The sequence below is a fragment of the Protopterus annectens genome, chromosome 3.part1 (genome assembly GCF_019279795.1).
Source record: "Protopterus annectens isolate FY-2018-M chromosome 3.part1, PAN1.0, whole genome shotgun sequence".
Lineage (NCBI taxonomy): Eukaryota > Metazoa > Chordata > Ceratodontiformes > Protopteridae > Protopterus > Protopterus annectens.
The window spans coordinates 705,655,211-705,675,797 of NC_056732.1; the positions used below are offsets into that span (position 1 = coordinate 705,655,211).

General features: G+C 43.0%; 1 protein-coding gene across 1 annotated transcript in view; it reads left to right on the plus strand.

Moving 5' to 3' along the window:
* EXT1 (exostosin glycosyltransferase 1) overlaps nt 1-20,587 on the plus strand; it is a 1,160,063-nt gene that overhangs the window by 1,124,778 nt on the left and 14,698 nt on the right. The window contains exon 10 of the mRNA XM_044067060.1: nt 8,136-8,307. Coding sequence (XP_043922995.1) covers nt 8,136-8,307 — 172 coding nt within the window. The remainder of the gene's footprint in view (nt 1-8,135; nt 8,308-20,587) is intronic.

The window sequence follows — 20,587 nt, forward strand, 5'->3', positions numbered from 1 at the left end:
ACAAGTTTTTTTTTAAAAACCCTTCTGCTGACCCAGAAACCATTTGCCAGGGTTCCAAAGGGGTTAAGGCTTCCATTGCAAAAAATCCAGTCCCCTCTGACAGAGATTCTAGAGCATTGGATAGATGGGGGAAGAAAGTTTACACTTCTGCAACTTTAGCAGTAAGGGCTTTAAATTGCCAGTTTCACATGCTTAAGTACCAACAATATTTAATGGCTCAGTTAAAACAGAAAATGCTTACAAGCACAGAAGCTCCTGACTATAAAGAAATGCAGGATTTATTGCATGCAGTTGAACAGGTGGGAAAACGTACTCTGCAGTGTGGTTTTGATTCTTTAGAGGCCTCTTGTAGAGCTGCAGTTACAGGTTCTGTGATTCGAAGACATGCTTGGTTAAAAGAACAGAGTTCACCTGACCATGTTAATGCAAAATTATTGGATGCTCCTTTACAGCATGATACCTTGTTTGGTGTTAAGGCAGAAGAGGTGTTAAAGAAAATGGAGGAGAAAGCTAAATCTATGCAAACAGTCAAAGATTTCTTACAGGTACAGCCACCTCGATTTAGCAGAAATTGGCCTACAAAGAATTGGTCCTTTCCAGTGTCAGGCCACAGAGAGGCAGATACAGACGCCCAAGAGGCAGATCTCAACCCCAAGGCTCTTACAGACAACGGCAGTGGGGTACCTCAACCCCAAAAGGAGGTGAGGACAAGTCTCAACCTTACAGGAAACAGTCCCAATGACTTCCCCCTTCGTATGCCAAGCACTTCCCTTTTGGCAGCCCCCCTAGGGGGAAACTAGCACTTTTTTCTCAAAATTGGCAAACAATCACCCAAGACAAATGGGTTCTGAATATTGTGTCTCAGGGATACAGGTTCCACTTTCACACTTTACCAAGGCTAAAAGGAAAGCCAGACCTGCCACAAAATCAATGGGCAGAGGCACAAAAGCAAATTACAGCCCTCATGGACATGAGAGCTATTCAAAAAGTACAGCAGCAGGAACAAGGGCAAGGATTTTACTCAAGACTCTTCCTGGTCCCCAGAAAGGACAAAGCCTGGAGACCCATACTAGACCTTTCAACTCTAAATACTTACCTGGATGTTCCGAAATTCAAAATGTTGACACTACAGCAGCTTCTTCCCATGCTGGGCAAGAAGGCTTGGCTTGTTACTCTGGACCTCAAAGAGGCATACCTGCATGTCCCTATCAGACAAGATTGCAGAAGATACCTCAGATTCAAAGCGGGTGCAATGCACTACCAATTCTCTGCACTGCCCTTTGGCTTATCTACTGCGCCCAGGGTCTTTACAAAGTTCCTGGCACCAGTAATTGCATTTTGCAGACAAAAAGGAATTCAAATATATCCATACCTGGATGACTGTCTCATTCAAGCAGAGAAAAAGGACATTCTTCTAAAGCATCTGGCATTTGTAAAAAGGCTGCTAATTTCTCTAGGGTACACAGTAAACGAAAATAAGTCAAAACTAGTGCCCTCACAACAGATAATAATCCTGGGTGCCAGCTTGGACACGACGGCCCAGATGGCTTATCTCACGCCAGACAAACAAGGACAACTGACTCAATATTTTCAATTACTGGCAAAAAAGTCCCATCTCCCTGCAAGAAAAATTCTGCAGGCCCTGGGATTCATGGCATCCTGCATACTACTAATTCCATATGCCAGACTGCATATGAGGAAATTACAATGGTACCTAAAAAGTGTTTGGACTCAACACTCTCACAGTTTAGAAACAGTAATACCAATAATTCCCTGCCTACAACAGGAGTTTCGATGGTGGGCACAGGCATGTCACCTCAACAAGGGTCAGTCTTTCATTCTACCCACAGCTAGGCAGACTCTAACAACAGATGCTTCGGATTACGCCTGGGGAGCACACATGGCAGGAAAATGTATTCAGGGCAAGTGGACCACAGACCAAATGCATCTTCACATCAATCAAAAGGAGATGTTGGCTGTTCAAAATGTCCTAACAGCTTTCAAGGACCTTCTGCATCCAGGACAATTATTAGTAAAGACAAGACAACACCACAATAATGTGGTACATAAACAAGCAAGGGGGCACTCATTCTTATCCCCTATGCAGGCAAGCCATGACCTTGTGGAACACAGCTCTAACTTATCAAGTTCATCTGCAAGCACAATTCCTGCCAGGAAAGAAAAATACTCTGGCAGACTATCTCAGCAGAAATATCATAGACCCTCACGAATGGAAATTGAATCCACAAATCTTCAGCATGGTAATGCAAAAATGGGGGTGCCCAGACATAGATCTTTTTGCCTCCCCACTGAATTGCCAACTACAAAAATTCTGCACAAGGGCTTACCACACCCAAGCATGGAAAGTGGATGCTCTTTCGTTCAGCTGGAAAAGCCTAAAAGTATATGCCTTCCCACCACTGCCTCTCCTTTCAAAGGTACTCCTAAAAGCCAGACAAGAAAAAACACAGATGCTCCTGATTGCTCCAGACTGGCCACGCCAACACTGGTACCCAATCTTAAAGAACTTGGCTGAAGACCCAGCATGGATTTTGCCTCAAATTTCACACCACCTGACTCAACAAAACAATCAGATCCTGCACGGTCAGCTCAAAACCCTAAACCTGGCTGCATGGCAGATTCATTAGTCAAACAGGCAACACCTCTCTCTAAAGCTGTTATGGGTGTCATTTTGGAGGCCAGGAGGCCTAGCACCAGGAAATCTTACTCAGAAAAGTGGAAGAGATTCTGTGCCTGGAACCAAGCTCAAAGCCTTGACCCTCTTGTCCCAAACATTCCTCAGATTTTACAATACTTAACTGAGATGCTGGACAAAGGCCTATCCTCCTCATCAATTAAGATCCACGCCTCTGCCATCTCAGCTCATTACAACACGGATCCTCCTTTATTCTCTCATCCCTTGCTAAAGCAGTACCTCAGAGGGGCTAAAAACATAAGACCACCCCGGAGAGCACCAACACCACCATGGGACCTCAATTTTGTTTTGGAAAAACTGACCTTGCCACCTTTTGAGCCAGCCAGTACAGCCGATCTAAAATTTTTATCATGGAAAACAGCTCTGCTCCTGGCAGTAACTTCAGCACGAAGAGTCTCAGAGCTACAGGCATTAATGACAGTGGAACCTTTTATAATATTTCATCAGGACAGGGTTTCTTTAAGGACAAACCATACCTTCATGCCAAAGGTGGTATCTAGTGTGGCTCTTAACCCAGCCATCCATTTGCCAACTTTCTATCCAAACCCCCAGAATAAAGGGGAGAAACTTCTGCACTCTTTGGACATACACAGGCAGCTACGCTTCTACTTGGGACAAAACAAAAGCTTTCAGGAAAACTGAGCAACTGTTTATAGCATATTGCTGCAGGATCACAGGGCAAGGCTATCTCAAAGCAGACTTTTTCCAAATGGATAGGACACTGTATTCGTTACTGCTACACACAGCATGGAAAATCAGTCCCTAATAACATTAGGCCACATTCTACCAGAACAACAGCCTTTCTCAGAGGAGTACCAACCAAGGAAATTTTGGAGGCTGCAACTTGGAGTTCAGTGCACACCTTTACCAAGCATTACCACTTGCCTCTTTACTCTAAATCCAGAGCAGGATTTGCCACTGCAGTTCTGCAGGGCCTCATAGCCAATCCTAACTCTTTATAGACCAGCCGCCCAACCTTAGCTTTGGGATTCTACCCAAGTGTAATGACTGCAGCAGTGTAACACGATGAACATAGTACAGTTTTGTACCTACCGTAAAGGTAGATGTTCGAGTGTTCACACTGCTGCAGTCCAGGTTACCCTCCCTCCATCCCCTCTGTCCTAGCTGGACTTATCTATACCTTTCTATCCTATACAACCTTTGTGGTGTATTTGCTTGTATCTGAAGATATTGTTTTTATTTTTTATGTATGTTTTATTAGCAATATGTATTGCCTACCTACTTGGGGGTACCTGACATCTGGGGCAAGAAAAACTGAAGAAAATGGTGTCGGATGCATCTTATATACCCCTGGCGCACTGACGTCAGGGAAGAAGCGACAGCAACCAACGCCGGACCAAGACTTTGGAACTCTGGCCGACTGCGGGACCGCCTGATGGCAGGATAACCCAAGTGTAATGACTGCAGCAGTGTGAACACTCGAACATCTACATTTATGGTAGGTACAAAACTGTTCTTTTTTGTTACTGAAAAGGTGAGGAAGGAGAATTGGAGGAAGGGCACAGAAACCAGGCCTGAATGGCTGGGGCAAGATAGGAGGGGGATGTGCTATGCATCTAGCCACCTGGTTGGTGTGCCATTAGAAGGAATGGATATTTTTTGTGTTCTTTTTCTCTTCACTTAAAGATCTGGGGGTGGGGTGATTGTTTGCAGGTAATATCACAGGGAGCTGGATTAGTCAACTATGCTTCTGCCTCAGAGAAAAGGGAATATTCTGAGAAATAGTGAAATGGCAGTCTCAGTATATGCACGTCTGCATTTTTGGTCTTTTTGTCACCACATTTCAGGACTGTGCATTCTGAGTCCCAACATTTCAAATGGTTGCATTTTAAAGGCTTTATTCTGTCTCAGTGGACATTGACAGTATCCTTGCAAACAAATTTTTTCATAACTTCACCCCCAGCAAGACATCTGTACAATTTCTTGAAATACCCAAATCTCTTACTCCCCCAATTTTCTGTAAAAAGATAAGTTACTGGAAGTACTAACTAAAACAAAAAGTCCTTTCTCCATGTGACCTGACAGTATACATTTTTGCTTAATTAATACTGTTAAATTTGGTCTTGCAGACCCACTCCTCAAACTGATTAATAGTTTCTGGTTTCACCCTTGATAATGGTGCACTGTAGTAGTGATGCCTTTCCATAAGGGTGGACTTGCAACTGACCCTGGCAGTTGTGGACTTTATCACTCTTGCTAGCCATATCTGCAAAACCCTGGAACAAATTATAACTGACATAATAGACTATGATATCAAGAATATTGCAAACAGTCCCCAACAATATGGCTTTATGAAGGGTAGATCCTTTCTGCTGAATCAGGTAAACTACTTCAGAAGGGTTAGTATGCAATAGACAGTGGCCAAGGGGAGCACTTGGTGTGTCATGGTCTAGCATCATACAGAAACTAAATGTGTTATAAATCACCCCTTATGTGGTAAGATGAACAGCAAACTGACTGAAATAACCCATACAATGCAAGTTACAAGTGTGTTATCAGAAGGTATATAAGTGACCTGTGGTGTCTCTCAGGGCTAGGTGCTCAGACCTTTCCATTTTTTATTTTACTTTTAAGATCTCCACGCAGATGGCCAAAACCTCTAGCTAACAAACTTTATAGATGACAGTAAATTGGGGGTTGTTTTTAAAAGTCACCCTCTGATACATACCCAACAGCATGAAATCTCCCCAGTAAACTTTGTATACTAAAACTGAGCCCAAACTAAATGCTAAAAAGTTTATCATCTTCTCTTTTGGTAGACTGTGTGGGCAACACACCATTACAAAATTAAAATGAAGTTTGGAACCTGGGTATTAGGGTTGATAGCTATCTCTCTTTTGACTGTAATGTGATGGTGGTTGCCAGGAAATCCTTTATGTAGCACAGCTAATTGCTAAAAGAAATATCACTAAAGTGTCAACAGGTAATCAGTACATTATACAGAGTATATACCTACCCCTGTGGAATAGCCAGAAGATGTATAGCCTTTACTTTCAGCCATCTCTCCTCTGTGGTGCCCCAGTCTTCACTAACCCTCAAGTCTCACAACTGTCCAAACTTCAGCAATATTATAATAACAATATCCTACTCTGCAGTAAACTATAACAATATAACACACCACTGTCTGGCCCTCAGAGAATTAAACTGGTTTTGAACTGTCACATCACCTAGCTCTTTCTCAGCTAACTGCAATGTAAAGACTTCACTGTAAGCCAGAAATTGTCCAGCCCTTAACTGCTTAATGCAACACCACTTCCCCAGTACAGGTTCTATGTCTAGTGAAAGTTCACTATAACTAATTCCTCTAATGTTGCAGGTGACTCTCGGTATTCAAATAGTGTAGCTAAACTATGAAGCCACATCCCAGTACTACAGAAATCCATTTGAAATGCAAGTTTATTTAAAACACAACTAAAACTTCACCAGTCAAATCAATAGCTCTGCCCCTGTACATCTGCAGGGTAGATGCCACTGTTACATTTAGATTGTCGTATCGTCAAACCATTTCTCTTTATTAAGAATTGTATGCCTTCCAGCCAGTTTTCTCTAATACCTGAATAGTTTTACTGTCATCTCCCAGCTATATACATTTTGTGACACTGCTCACCCCCACTTCTGTACTTCTAATGTAACCCTTATAAGATATATATGTATACATGTGTAAAATTCTACAGTATTAATATTTCCTGCCCTACCTAGTTCCTTCCCTCGCCTTCCTTTCTTTGTATTTCTAAGCACTAATCACATCATCTGTTGTCTGTCTGGTAGACCCACTAATACACCTCTTCATGTGCTCAGTGTTTGACATCTACTAATGCAGAAGTATCTTTTATAATGCAGTGGATGCCTCTGTTTTCATATGAATGCAATCTAATTAGCAAAAGTGTCTGTAATTGTTATTGTATATTACTTAATGTTTGTTAATGTGTATTACTGAATCCATTCACAGCCCCATTTTCCATGTCTGTACACGGGGCCAGTGTGCCACTTCAACAGTGGCAGTCACCTAGAGCCAAGGTTTACACCGCCAGGTGGCTAGCCCTGCCTCAGTAGTTCTCCCACACCACACACTCGCGTCTGTGGTCAATTTACAGTCCAGTCCATCTGTTGCATGTCTTTGGAAAGTGGGAGAAAACCGGAGCGTCTGGTGGAGACCCACGTAAATACAGGGAGGGCATGCAGACTCCACACAGAAGGCACCGCAGCTGAGAATTGAACCAGAGAACCTGTTGCTGTGAGGCGACAACACTGTCTGGTGCACCACTGTGCCGACTTTCACACTAATTCAATGTATTACTGAATGTCTGTTTAAAAAAATGTGTAATATTTTGGTGAGCTTTTATCCCCAGGCCTCTGCTGATAAGGTTTTTTTCACTAAACCCAGGCAGACAAACCTGGTAAACAAAAGCAAAATAGAGTACTCAAGATGGCCTAGTTTTGTCCATTTATTTAGCATTTTATGTATTTGCTTTTCAGAAGTGTAGGGGACATCATAGACCACCTGTTGGAGCATACCTAGATATGTTTGTATACTAAATCCAAATAATAATCATCTTAAAAAGTTCCACTCCAAGCAAAAACATTGCAAGGCTTTTGTACAAATCATAAAACATCTTTATTTTCCTTGTTGATGGGCAAGCTCTCCTGTGAGGAAAGTTTGTAGCAGTAGAGTTATTTATATGGGTTTACAGTACTGGGGGAGAGGGGGTCAGTCTAGGGAGGTGGCTTCTGATTGGCCCTATCTTCACTCACCAGTGTAGGGCCAAAAGGTCCCATAAAGTTTCAAGACAACCAGGTTTTAAGGGTGCAGGACTTGAACCTCATGTATTTCCGTAAGTCCAATTGCTCCATCAGTACTAGAACTAGGGATCTAAATTTTCACCAAAACATAGTGGAGGGACAATACCTCCCTAACCTCTGAAATAAACTTCTCCTGCATACGAAACAGTGAGACTCACTATCTTCCTTTAACTATAACTTAGATGACTAGATGTTTTTTCACAAAGTTACTCCAGAATTGACTGGTATGGTCATCCTGGTAAAAGGATTTGCAGCCTAAGTAAATGGTACTGACTAGATATAAATAGTCCTAAGACTCAGTAGCCTTTGAATATCTATGAAACTAAACTATGAGGATCCTTTCTCAGCCATTATCTGTGCATAAGAGTAAATGTAAAAATGGTATTGTATCATAAAGTGGTTTCTTCCAATATACAGCCTCACGAGTCTGGGAAAAGTTGTGAGATGTTAATGAAGTAATTATTGATTTTCATACTTGCGTGGATACTGAATAGTATTGTCCAATATCAAAACAGATTAAAAAGCTGATATTGTTTCTCCAAGCATAAAGTTAGTCGTGATTTTTTTCTGTTGACTTGCATGTTTTTTTTTCTTTCAGGTATTATCACTACTTGTATACACATTATTTGCCTGCCAGTCTGAAGAACATGGTTGACCAACTGGCTAACTGTGAGGACATTCTTATGAATTTTCTGGTGTCAGCTGTTACCAAATTGCCTCCAATCAAGGTCACACAGAAGAAACAGTATAAAGAAACTATGATGGGACAGGTTAGTAAGTATATGTTTGTCATACGAGATGTACAAAATCACATGATTTTCAATTTCAGCTGAACTGCAGAGTTGAGCCACTCAGAAGTGAAGGATTCTCCATTTGCAGGAGGTAGACTCTGAAGATATGGGGAGAATTTCTGAAACACTTGCAAAAAAACTTTAGTAGAATGAAAGTACAATACTGACTTATCAAAGTTGCCTTAGTAGAAAACAGTAAGTATTCATGTGAAACAAGTGTGCAAATCAGAAAGAAAGGAAATAATGTGTTTGCCAGACAATGCACTGTTTTGGGGGAAATGTGTACTATTTAACAAATGCAAGGCGCAATGCAGAAGGAAGAGAGAATAAAGCTGAAGTAGAAAGAGTTGGAAAAGGAACTCAGAAGTGTGAAGGGACAGACTGTGGAAATGATAGAAAGTGTTTTATGTGGGCTTCGGCTCCAAGGCTTCACTTGCCCATATCTTTACGTTTGGTATGAAACAGGGGCATATGGATCTGTAAATCTGCAGAAGAGTGAACAGTAGGATATGTAGTCACACAAAAGCTAATTGAGCTGCTGTCCAGTAATTAATCAGGTGCTGCTTATGTGTAAAATTAAGTATGTATAAAATCAAATTGTGTGGTTTGCCATCTCTCAGCTAAGAATTTTTTTGCCTGTATTGCTTTGGTTGGTGCATCTATTATGTCACAGAAGATTAGTGGGGAGCTTGATGCAGAAAAGGCAGAATTAGCTGCTGAAGTGCAGGCAGTCGCATTTCCTGCCACTCAAGCCCCTGACTCTAGGCTTTATGTTCGGAAGAAAGACATGCCTCAAGTGGTTGTCATTTGCCAGTTGTCAGCACTGAAAGTTCCACAGGATATACCCATCCTAACTATAGACTGCCAAGGCCCTGGACTTCCTTGCTGAAGCTGAGTTATTAACTATTGTGGTGGCAATTTCTGAAGGTCAGATACAGGAACATCGAATTTTCAGTGACTTCCCTTCCCACTATTGTGTGCTAAGAAAGGGTGCTTAACACCTGATGTCTATAACCCAGTAACTGGTGGACCATATAGCCAAGGAGATTCCAGTTAATTTTGATTTAAAGAAGTTTGTATAGTGTTTTTTTTCCCCCCATAGCAACCACATAGAACCCTTTAATTCAACCCTGCTTTACTGGAACGTCCAAGCAGAGATTGCACCCCAAGCATGCAGCCCCACCCTTCTACCAAGAGAGGCGAGCACATACATTCTTGTCACTCCTGTCTCTTCTCTATTAGCCAACTCTCAAGCCACTAATCAAACTTGTAACATGTGGGTTGTAGTCAAGGCTTTTATCTCTCTGTGTCATTGAGGTAGCGATATCCTTGGAGGAGGCCATCTGTTTACAAACGGTAGTGGTTTCTACTGACCTTGAACAGGTAGGTATGTGACAGGTGAGTATGAAAGATGAACACACTAGTTGTACAACAGTGCTCAGTTCCCTTTATTCAGAGATGTTCTTCGTGTTTCACTGTTGCAGTCATTACATTTGGGTTATCTGCCTGCAGGTAGCCCTCAGCCGGGCTGAATACCAGAGTCTTGGATTCCTGCGTCGGATGCTGTCTCTTCTTCCATGACGTCAAGTTGTCAGGGGTATAAAACATGCAGCCGACTCCATTACATCAGTCTTTCTTGCCACGCGGTGCCCGAAGCAGAAGCAGTTCGCAAGTGCTAGTCAGCCGACTCCTGAAATTTTAGTTTTCAAGTTTCAGAACCGAAGTCTTTAAAAAAGCTAAGTACCCCATTGGGGATCCTTTTTTCTTGCTCTTAACCAATGTCAGTAAAAGTTAACAATTGTCTTACCTCCGGAAAGCAAATACCTCATAAAGATTTTCATTCGTACCACATTCCTTGCTTAGGCCCAGACCACGACATCCCTTGCTCTCGGTTTTGTGCCTTATTCAACCCCTGAACTATTCATTGTCGGTCTGTTTTTGCAGCAAATTATTTTGGTACTTGGTATAACTATCCAGAAATGGCTTCGGTAAGCCATCCAACTACCGATATTCTGAAAAAACGTAAGGATAAAGACAGAGGCAGACCGCAAGTTCCAAAACTGCCGACGACGTTTCCGCTAAGCTAGTCGCCAGTTCACCGGTACTCAGTGAGGCGCTTTCGCAGCACCTGATACTCGCTACTTCAGATTTGCAGGCCTCTACTGAGACTCATTCTGAGTCCGGTATGCCGTGAGATGCTTCTTTGACTATGGAACCTGCAGATGTCTCTACCTTGGATGGGTCTGGAGCCACTGTGCAGGTACCGGCTTCTGAGGGTGTATTCAGGCCTACAGATTTGCATTTTAAACCAATGCCATCTTCTTCATCCAGGCCTAAAACTCGACCCACCCCTAGGAAACCGGTGTCCAAACCGCATGGTTAGGCCCATATGCCTAAAAAACAAATGCTTAGAATGGCTGAAGACCTTATTACTTTAATTAGGGGAAGCCAGCCTTCCCCCTCTAAGAGACCTAGAACTGATTTTCCTTCGGATTCTTCTGGTCAGGATTCTGATATTTCTGTTTCTTCTGATTACCAGGATTTGCCCTTATCTACCTATGAGGATTCTGATGCAGAGGATTCCATTCCCTCTGCTTCCCCTCCAGAAGATTTTTCTTTTGGTGAAACCTTGCACACTCTTAGGGAGCATTTCCGCTGGGAAAGCCAGGATTACTCTTACTCCAAAAAGAGGCTTAGGGAATTCTTACTTTTTCCTCAACATAGGCCTTTCGCTATCCCTCCTATTCTGGATATTGTAGATGATGTCTTCTTGGAATCTAGCCTGTCCCTTGACACTTTACCTTCAGCTCCCAGAAAACCTGACAGGTATTGCAGAGTACCTGACTCTCATAACTTCCTCTTCAAGAATCCTACTGCAGATCCAGAGACCATTTTCCAAGGACCAAAGGGCATTAAGGCTACTGCTGCCAAAAATCCTACCCCTTCTAATAGAGATTTTAGAGCCTTGGACAGATGGTGTAAGAAGGTGTACACTTCTGCTGCTTTGGCCATTATGGCTTTAAATTGCCAGTTTCATATGTTAAAGTACCAGCAGCATATTATGGGATTACTTAAACAGGAAATGATGTTGATTCTTGACTGTGCTGAACACAATGAATTACAGGATTTAATGCATTCTGCTGAACAAGTTGGTAAACATACTTTACAATGTCGTTTTGACTTTTTAGAAGCATCTTGCAGGGCTGCTGTCACTGGGTCTGTACTTAGAAGGCATGCTTGGCTTAAGGAGCAAAACTTGCCAGATTATGTCAAAGCTAAATTACTGGATGCTCCCTTTAACCAAGACCGCCTGTTTGGCAACAAAGCAAAAGAAGTCCTCAAAAAGATGGAGGAAAAAGCTAAATCTATGCAAACTGTTAAAGATTTCCTGCAAGCACAGCCTCCCAGATTTAGTAGGCATTGACCTTCAAAGAATTGGTCCTTTCCAGTCTCTTCCAGGCCTTCTCAATCCAAACCCAGGAATAGCAGACCATCTAGGTTACAGTCTCAGGCTATGCACAGGCCTAAGCAGTGGGGTGCTCCCACTTCCAAAGCAGGAAGTAGTAAGACACCCCCCTACGGATAAATGTCACAATGACTTAACCTTACCCTTCCAAGCCCTGCTCAACTGTCTGCTCCCTTAGGAGGAAAGCTCGCCCTGCATGTAAAAAACTGGGTACTCATTACTCAGGACAAATGAGTTTTAAATATAGTTTTCCAAGGATACAGATTCCACTTCCACACCCTATCAACCCCAAACGGTTGGTCAGACCTACCCCCAAATCAGTGGGCAGAAGCTCAACAGCAGGTTCTCTCTTCTAAGTATCAGGGCTATTCATCCTGTCCCAGCAGAAGAAAGGGGACAAGGTTTTTATTCAAGACTTTTTCTGGTACCCAGAAAAGACAGCTCCTGGCATCCTATCCTGGGCCTCTCTATTCTAAACACCTTTTTGGTAATCCCAAAATTCAAAATGCTAACACTTCAACAGTTGCTTCCTATGCTAGGCAAAGATGCCTGGTTGGCAACCTTAGATTTAAAGGAAGCTTACCTGAACATTCCAATAAGGGAATCTTGCAGGAAATACCTATGCTTCAGGGCAGGCTCTCCATGCACTGTCAGTTCTCTGCACTTCCCTTTGGCTTATCTATTGCGTTCAGGGTATTCACAAAGTGTCTAGCTCCAGCCATTGCATTTTGCAGGCAGAGAAATATTCAGATATACTCATACCTGGATGATTGTCTGATTCAGGCAGAAAGCCAGGACTTGCTATTAAAACATCTGGCATTCATAAAGAAACTTCTAACTTCACTGGGGTACACCATAAACAAAAAGAAATCTCACCTAGTACCCTGCCAACAGATTGTATTCCTGGGAGCAAACTTCAACACAACTTCCCAGATGGCTTACCTCACTCCAGAGAAAAAAGTGTATTTGACAACTTACTTCAAACTACTGGCCACAAAGACCCAGCTATCTGGAAGGAAAAATTTACAAGCCCTGGGGTTCATGGCCTCTTGCATTTTACTGATTCCATATGCAAGACTGCATATGAGGAAACTACAATGGTATCTAAAAAGCCTATTGTGTCAACATTCTCAGGACCTGGAATCAATGATTCCTATCATTCCTTGTATAAAGACAGAGATTCTTTGGTGGGCAGAGGCCTGCTACCACAACAAGGGGCTCCCTTTCACTCTACCCACTGCCGCCTAAACCCTAACAGATGCATCAGACTATGCATGGGGGGCTCACTTGGCAGGGCAGTGCATTCAGGGCAAATGGAACCCGAGTCAGATGCACCTACATTGTTGTATCTTTCGGCTTTTCCCGGTTAGGGGTCGCCACAGCCGAACTCCGGTCCGCTAATGATTGGTAGTTGATTTTTACTTGCCGAGTTACCAGCCCTGATGCACAACCTTCAACGAAGATACGCCCATTCACGCATGTCTCCACTCAGAAGACGCTCTAGCTGAGAATCGAACCGGACAGTGTCTTACTGTGAAGTGACAGTGCTACTGCAGCACCATCACCGCAGGTATTAACCAAAAAGAAATGTTAGCTGTACAGAATTCCCTGACACCCTTCCAGGACAATTACTGGTAAAGACAGACAACACCACAGTTATGTGGTACATAAACAAGAAGAGAGGAACCCACTTGTACCCTCTCTGCAGACTAGCCATGGCTCTGTGGAACACAGCCTTGAGCTACCAAGTGCACCTACAAGCTCAATTCCTGCCAGGCAAGCTAAATTCACTGGCAAATGACATAAGCAGAATTCTCATGGACCCACACAAATGGAAACTGGAACCAAAAATATTCATCCTCTTGAACAAATGGGGGACTCCAGAGAGAGACCTGTTTGCCTCCCCTCAGAACAACCAATTGGAAAAATTCTGCACAAGGACTTCCCACAGTCAAGCTTGGAAAGTGGATGCCCTGTCCTTTACCTGGGAAAGCCTCTCGGTTTATGCCTTTCCCCCTCTGCCTCTCCTCTCAAAGGTTCTGCTAAAGATCAAACAGGACAAGCCAAGGACAATACTGATTGCACCAGACTGGCCTTGCCAGCACTGGTACCCCCTCTTGCGCAGTATGGTACTGCTGGAGCCATGGCACCTACCTCAGACACCTTCCCTGCCTTCACAGCAGATGGGCCAGATTTTGCACCCTCAGCTTCAAACCCTGAACCTTGCGGCCTGGCTAATTTCTTGAGCTCGGCAATAGCATCCCTCAGTAAGCAGGTGCTAGATGTCATTTTGGAAGCAAGGAGGCCTAGTACTAGAAAATCCTATGCTGAAAAGTGGAAAAGATACTGTTCCTGGAGCCAGACTCAGGGGATGGGCACAACGGTGCCCAGCTTACTTCATATTCTTCAGTACTTAACAGAAATGCTCCACAAGGGCGTATCCTTCTTGTCAATTAAAATTCATGCCTCTGCCATTTCAGCACATTATAATACTGAACCACCACTTTCTCTTCTCTCACCCCCTGCTAAAGCAATTCCTCAGAGTGGCTAAAAATTTAAGCCCCCCCCCCCAAGCAAGCCCCCACTCCAGCCTCGGACCTTAACTTTGTATTGGAAAAGCTCACTCTTCCTCCATTTGAACCAGCTGCAACTGCAGAGTTGAAATTCCTTTCTTGGAAAACAGCCTTCCTTCTAGCCATCACTTCAGCAAGAAGAGTGTGTGTAAATTACAGGCCCTCATGGCAGTGGAACCCTTCATTATCTTCCATGCAGACAGGATTTCCCTCAGGACCAATCCTTCCTTTATGCCCAAAGTGGTGTCTGGTGTGGCCCTAAATCAGTCCATTCATTTGCCTACCTTTTTCCCTAATCCACAGAACAAAGGAGAATGAATACTGCACTCTTGGGACGTGCACAGACAACTTCGATTTTATTTGGACAGGACTAAGCCTCTCAGAAAATCTGAATAGCTGCTAGTTGGCTTTGCTGCAGGGGTAGACGGGAAGGCCTTTTCAAAGCAAACCATTTCTAAATGGATAGCCTATTGCATTAATTTCTGCTAGAAGTACCATTGAAAACCTACCCCACAGGGGATAAGATCACATTCCACCAGGGCTGCATCTGCCTCTACAGCCTTTCTCAGAGGAGTCCCTACCAGGGACATCCTAGAAGCTGCTACCTGGAGCTCTGTACATACCTTCACTAAGCGTTACCACATGCCCATTTTTTCTAAATCCAGAGCTGGTTTTGCCACTGCAGTCTTGCAGGGCTTAATAGCTGGCCCTAATGCTCTTTAACTTCCTCTTCTTTTCCTTAGCTTTGGGAATCAACCCAAATGTAATGACTGCAACAGTGAAACACGAAGAACATAGTACACTTGTGTACACTTACCATAAATGTAGATGTTCGAGTGTATTCACTGTTGCAGTCCTGGTTACCCTCCCTCCAGCCCCCTGACTTCTTTTGACTCTACCTCTCCTTCTTGTTTTAAGCTTTCTGGTGTATTTGCTTTTTGATGGGGGTGTAACATAGCATATAATTGCTTCCCATTGTGGGGGCACCTGATGTCTGGGGCAAGAAAAACTGATGTAGTGGCGTTGGCTGCATGTTTTATACCCCTGACGACCTGACGTCATAGAAGAAGAGAAAGCATCCGACGCAGGAATCCAAGACTCTGGTATTCAGGCTGGCTGAGGGCTACCTGCAGGCAGATAACCCAAATGTAATGACTGCAACAGTGAATACAGTCGAATATCTACATTTATGGTAAGTGTACACAACTGTACTTTCTCTTCAAATTTCTTTCAAATTGCAGTATGCAGTACCCATACTAAAAGTTGCTGGACTGCACTGTTGTCCAAAAAGTGCCCTTTCTCTTGAGAGGCAAAGAGTACTACTCAGAAGTATTCCTAGAGCCAAAGGAAGACCAGTGGAAACCCATCCTAGACCTGTCATGTTTAAACAAATGTATGATAGTAAAGAATTTTGGGTATTAGACCTACATGCCTTGCCTACATTTTTGCTGAGGCCTGCCTTCCTCATGACTTAAGAAATATGAAGTATGTGTACTTGAATTTCCAGATTCAGAGAGCCCATAGACAGCTTCTGAGGTTTAGAGATGTGAGATTCCTTCTGCTAGTTGTTATGCCCAGGCATAAGTGCATAGTATTGATATTTACTCAGTTAAGGCCGAAAGAAGTTTACTTTTACCCTTGAGTGACTACTTGATACACACCTCTTAAATCTTTGAACTTCAGAATGTCCTGAACCTGGCTCTAAATATGTTTTCAGATCCTAGGTGTCTCACTGAATGCACAGATGTCTTCTCTACGTCTTGCACAATGCAGTAAATCCTTAGTGGCCATTCTGTATACGAAAAACAGAAGGCTGTTTACATAGAACCAAAGGGCAGCAGTTCATTTCAAATCAGTGCCATCTTGATGTAGGATCCTTTCTCAAGGCACTGTGGTACATTTCTTTCTCTGTCTTCTCAAAGTCAGACTACACATGGGAAAAGGTGCATTTAGCATTTTCATGATAGTAAATGTAAAAGTATGCATTTGGAAAAAGTCCATTAAACACACACACACACACACACACACACACACACACACACACACACAGACGAGCTCCTTTCCTTTTATCCTGACTATAACCAGAGAATTGCAGTAATTGTACCTGTCTAAATGTAGACCTTCCATTTTCCCCTCAGAGTCTTCTAAGTCAGAAGTTAAAGAGAAACACCTCAACCTGCACTTGGTTTGGGTTATAGCTTTGTTAGCTTCAGGTCATTCATTGCCTTTTAGTTCCAGGAACAAAAGAAGCAACACATAGCTCTCTGTTATGTTTTGCTTACCTTTCAGTCAGTTCTGCAAACAGAGATGGTTTGTATACTGATAGCCAATATCACAGTGGTGTAGCACATCAGTAAACAGGGAAGTTGTTCTTAGACTAAATATGAGTTGAAATCCAGCAGTCCAGCTCGGTCTGAAGATACAAGCAGTTGACTTACCAAGTCAACAGAAGTCTCTTCAGAAGCTCTAGCCAAGGAGATTAGTCTTCACAAATGGAGTGTTAGATGGAGCAGCCTTTTTGGAATTCATTTTATCTTTAATTTTATTTATTTACTAATTATATGAATCCACTATGCACAAGTGCCCTTTTCAGAGGCATCCTGGCAGCAATGTCTTAAGTGATTTGCACAGAATCGGATGGTTTGCAAGTGGAAGCTGAGGAAGTCAGACATAAACTAAAGGATGAAGCTTGTTAGCAGCTTTTAATCCTAACCATCTGAGCTAAGCTGCCAAACAAATTATAAAATGAGACCACCCAGAGAGGAACTTGCTTTGCAGCCCATGTGAATTACCAGCTATCCATCTTTTGTTTAGGATCCTGTGTACAGGGATCACTAGCAGTAAATGCATTCTTAATCGTGTAGAACCAGAGCATTTTGTGTTCCTTTCCTCTAATACCAACACCCTTTATCCCAAAAGTGCTCTTAATAGCAAGAACAGAAAGAGCAAAGATCACTATTGCAACTTCAAAGTGCATATGATGTGTGTAGCTCACCAAGGTGACCTAAATTGCAGTAGTGAAACCAGTGGCCGTTTTCCCTTTACTGAAAGGATGGAGAAGCTTTTATAGTTAAATGTTAGGACCCTCAGGCTTCATAACATGAGGGGTATCAGGCTCTTTATGTGCACCACAGCTAGATATTTTAGCTGTTTTCCATACAGGGTAGAAGGCCTCCTACTAGAAAGTTATATTTGTTTGTCTAGGTGGACTTTGTTTTTCACATTAGAGTTACAAGAGAGGTTAAACTGCATCTCTGGTCCCTTCCCATGCTTCAGTATTTCTCTCACCTGTTTAAGCAAAGCTTGGCAGAGTCTTCTGTCAATGTGCAGGTGTTATCCATATCTGTCTGCATCACACTGGATCCCACTCAAGTCAAAAGGTATCGTTCATCTCTGGCCATGCAGGTGCACTGTGTGCCTGGCTTGAGCCATAAACTTTGATGACTGTGCATTCTTTGAACATGCCATTAAATCTAAATTAACATAGTTGCCCTTGAAGGCTCTGTTGTAGTTTTGACAGAAGAATTTGCAAAGTGCAGGCTGTGCGCTGGTGACCCTTACACCACTTTTCACAAAGATGAGGTATCTTTGAAGACGGACCATTTTTTCATGCTTAATATGGTTTCTTTACTGTTGTCAGGCAAGTCCATTCAGTAATCAGCCTTCTGTCCAAAACCTAAGAGAGTATTTTCAAACCCAAATAGATGTGCACTGACAACTGAAGTAGTACTTGGACGGGACTAAGAACTTCAAACTTTCCAGTTATCATTTTCATTCTGCGCAGTCTTAGCCAATCAGTAATTTAAACATGTTTCTGAGTGGCAAGAATACTCTATAACCTTTTTTTTTGACAAGTTTAGCAAGGCCCTGAATAAGCGAGTTGTAGCCTGCTCAGGTATGTCGGCTACTACCACTGCTGCCTTGTTCAGGAATATGTCTGTCCAGAATGTTTGTGTATGGCTGTCCATCAACACTTTCTCTAGGTGCTTGGTTGTCTATTCAAGAAATAAGGAAAGGGTAATAGCCTTCTTCCCATGCTTGTGATCATGGTCCCTTCCTGCTAAGTACTTTTCCAGTCTTCTTATGAATGTCCTGCAGCAAGGGACCCTAATAGTGAACAAAATACAGTTTGCTGACACTCACCATAACAGATGTTGGAGTAGAAGGATCACTTCTGCAAAAGTGACTCCTGCCTTCCTTCACCCAGGCCTTGGGTCTGCAGTTTCGGTTGTATGTAATGGGTTCTTGGCTGCTGTTTGTGTGGCTTTCTAGTGATGGATGGAGGTCAGAGATTTTAGTGTGGTGTTATAATGTTGAATTTACAGATGATTAAGGAGCTATAGCTTGATCACTTTTGAGTAAGTTGATTCTGTAAAATGTAGATTCAGGAACACTTCACAGACTCAACAGGACATTGTTGACAAACAACATAGTTTGTGCTATGTACAACATGACTGATGACTCTGCCTGAACAACAGCAACAGAGATATCTATGAATTTGTCACTTTTGGCTCAGGGTAATTGATTTACATTTGATACAAAGATGGCCATCTTGGACACTCCTTTCACAGGTTTGGAGACTGATCAGGACAAAACCGTGGCAGCTGTATGAGTGGAGTTTCTGCCTCCTTAACAGATGTTCAGATGAATACAGAGGAGCTAGAGACAGATGTGATTCCACTGTGGACCACAGCAGCCTCTTCAACGGGGTAATACAGGGTATAGGAAGAGACCTCTTTTCCAATGATAGTGGATCTAGGGACTGAGAGTGATTGCCTGTTAACTGTCAACAGCGAGTTTACAAACCAGCAGCAGCAGCCCTGATGTCTTTCCTGGCTGATGCCCACTTAACTCCGTTGGAGAAAGACTTTCCCTCCACAGACCAGAGTGGTTCAAGGTCATGACAGACTAATGGGTAAGGGATATTATGTCCAGAAGTTACAAGATTTCTGTGATAAGAACCTTACCAGCAGGAAAGTCCCAGCCAGACACCTTTCCTCCATAAGAGAAGAAAATCAGGGCATGAAGCGCTAATGATGCCTCTAAAGAGAGCAATCCACCATGTCTTAAATTGAAGATGCCAAGGTTACTAAAGATTTTTTTTCTGGTTCCCAAAAAGGCAAAGGACCTCATTTCCATCCTAAATCTAAGTGGCCTAAACAGGTTTGTTTACAGACAAAGATTCTTTGTGGTCATAATGCAAACAGTCCTTAAATACCTGTCAAGGGGAGACTAGATGTGCTCTTTAGACCTTCAAGACCCCTACTTCCACATAAAAATTAGTCAGGAATCAGGAAGGTTTCTGCATTTCAGAGTTGGAGCTAAACACAATCAATTTCAGTGCCTGTCCTTTGGTTTCACCACAACCCCCAGAGTTGTGTTTTACCAAGTGTATGACAGTAGTAGCAGCTCACTAGAGGCTGCACGGGGGTCACAGTATTCCCTTATGTGGATGACTTGCTCCTAGTTGCCCTTTCACAAGTGGCCCTTCACGAAAATGTGGTGCTGTGACCAGAATGTTCCAGTCCCCAGGAATCACTATAAGCTAACCCAAGGGGGTGTTCTGGACACCCTGCTTTGCAGAACATTCATAAATCCTGAAGGATTTCTCACCCTTCAGTTAGAATTCAGCTTTTTATGTTGGCAGAAAGAAGCATATACAGATAAGTCCTCAAAGTTCTCAGTTCTATGGCAGCTGTGAAATTACAGTTCTTCACACAGACTGCATATGAGGCCCCTTTGGTGGAAACTCAGTTTGCAGTGATATTGAAGTGATTAACCACTCTCTGACAAAGTTCCCTTGTGACAATATTATATGTATTGCCTTCAGTTGTGGCTCCGCACTCCATATCTTACAATCTGGCATCCATTCACAAGAATACAGCCCATGAGTGCCATTAATGCAGATGCTTCTTTCCTTTGGTTAGGAGGATAAGTCCGGTAGCAGGACCTTACAGGGCTGTTGGATTCCACAGGCATCACAACTGCATGTCAACATCCTGGAACTTAAGACAGTGCTGACACCTCATATCCTTCAGGGTACAGTTGCTGTGCACACAGACTAGGTATCTACTGGTCAAGGCTGTTGGACTCTCTAGGTGTTGCAACTACATATCTGTGTCCCTGAGCCCTTATATCCTTTGAGTATTATTCTTCCAGGAACAGCAACTATGTATACAGACAAAAGGTACGTCAGTAGATGGGGCGGGGGGGGGGGGGG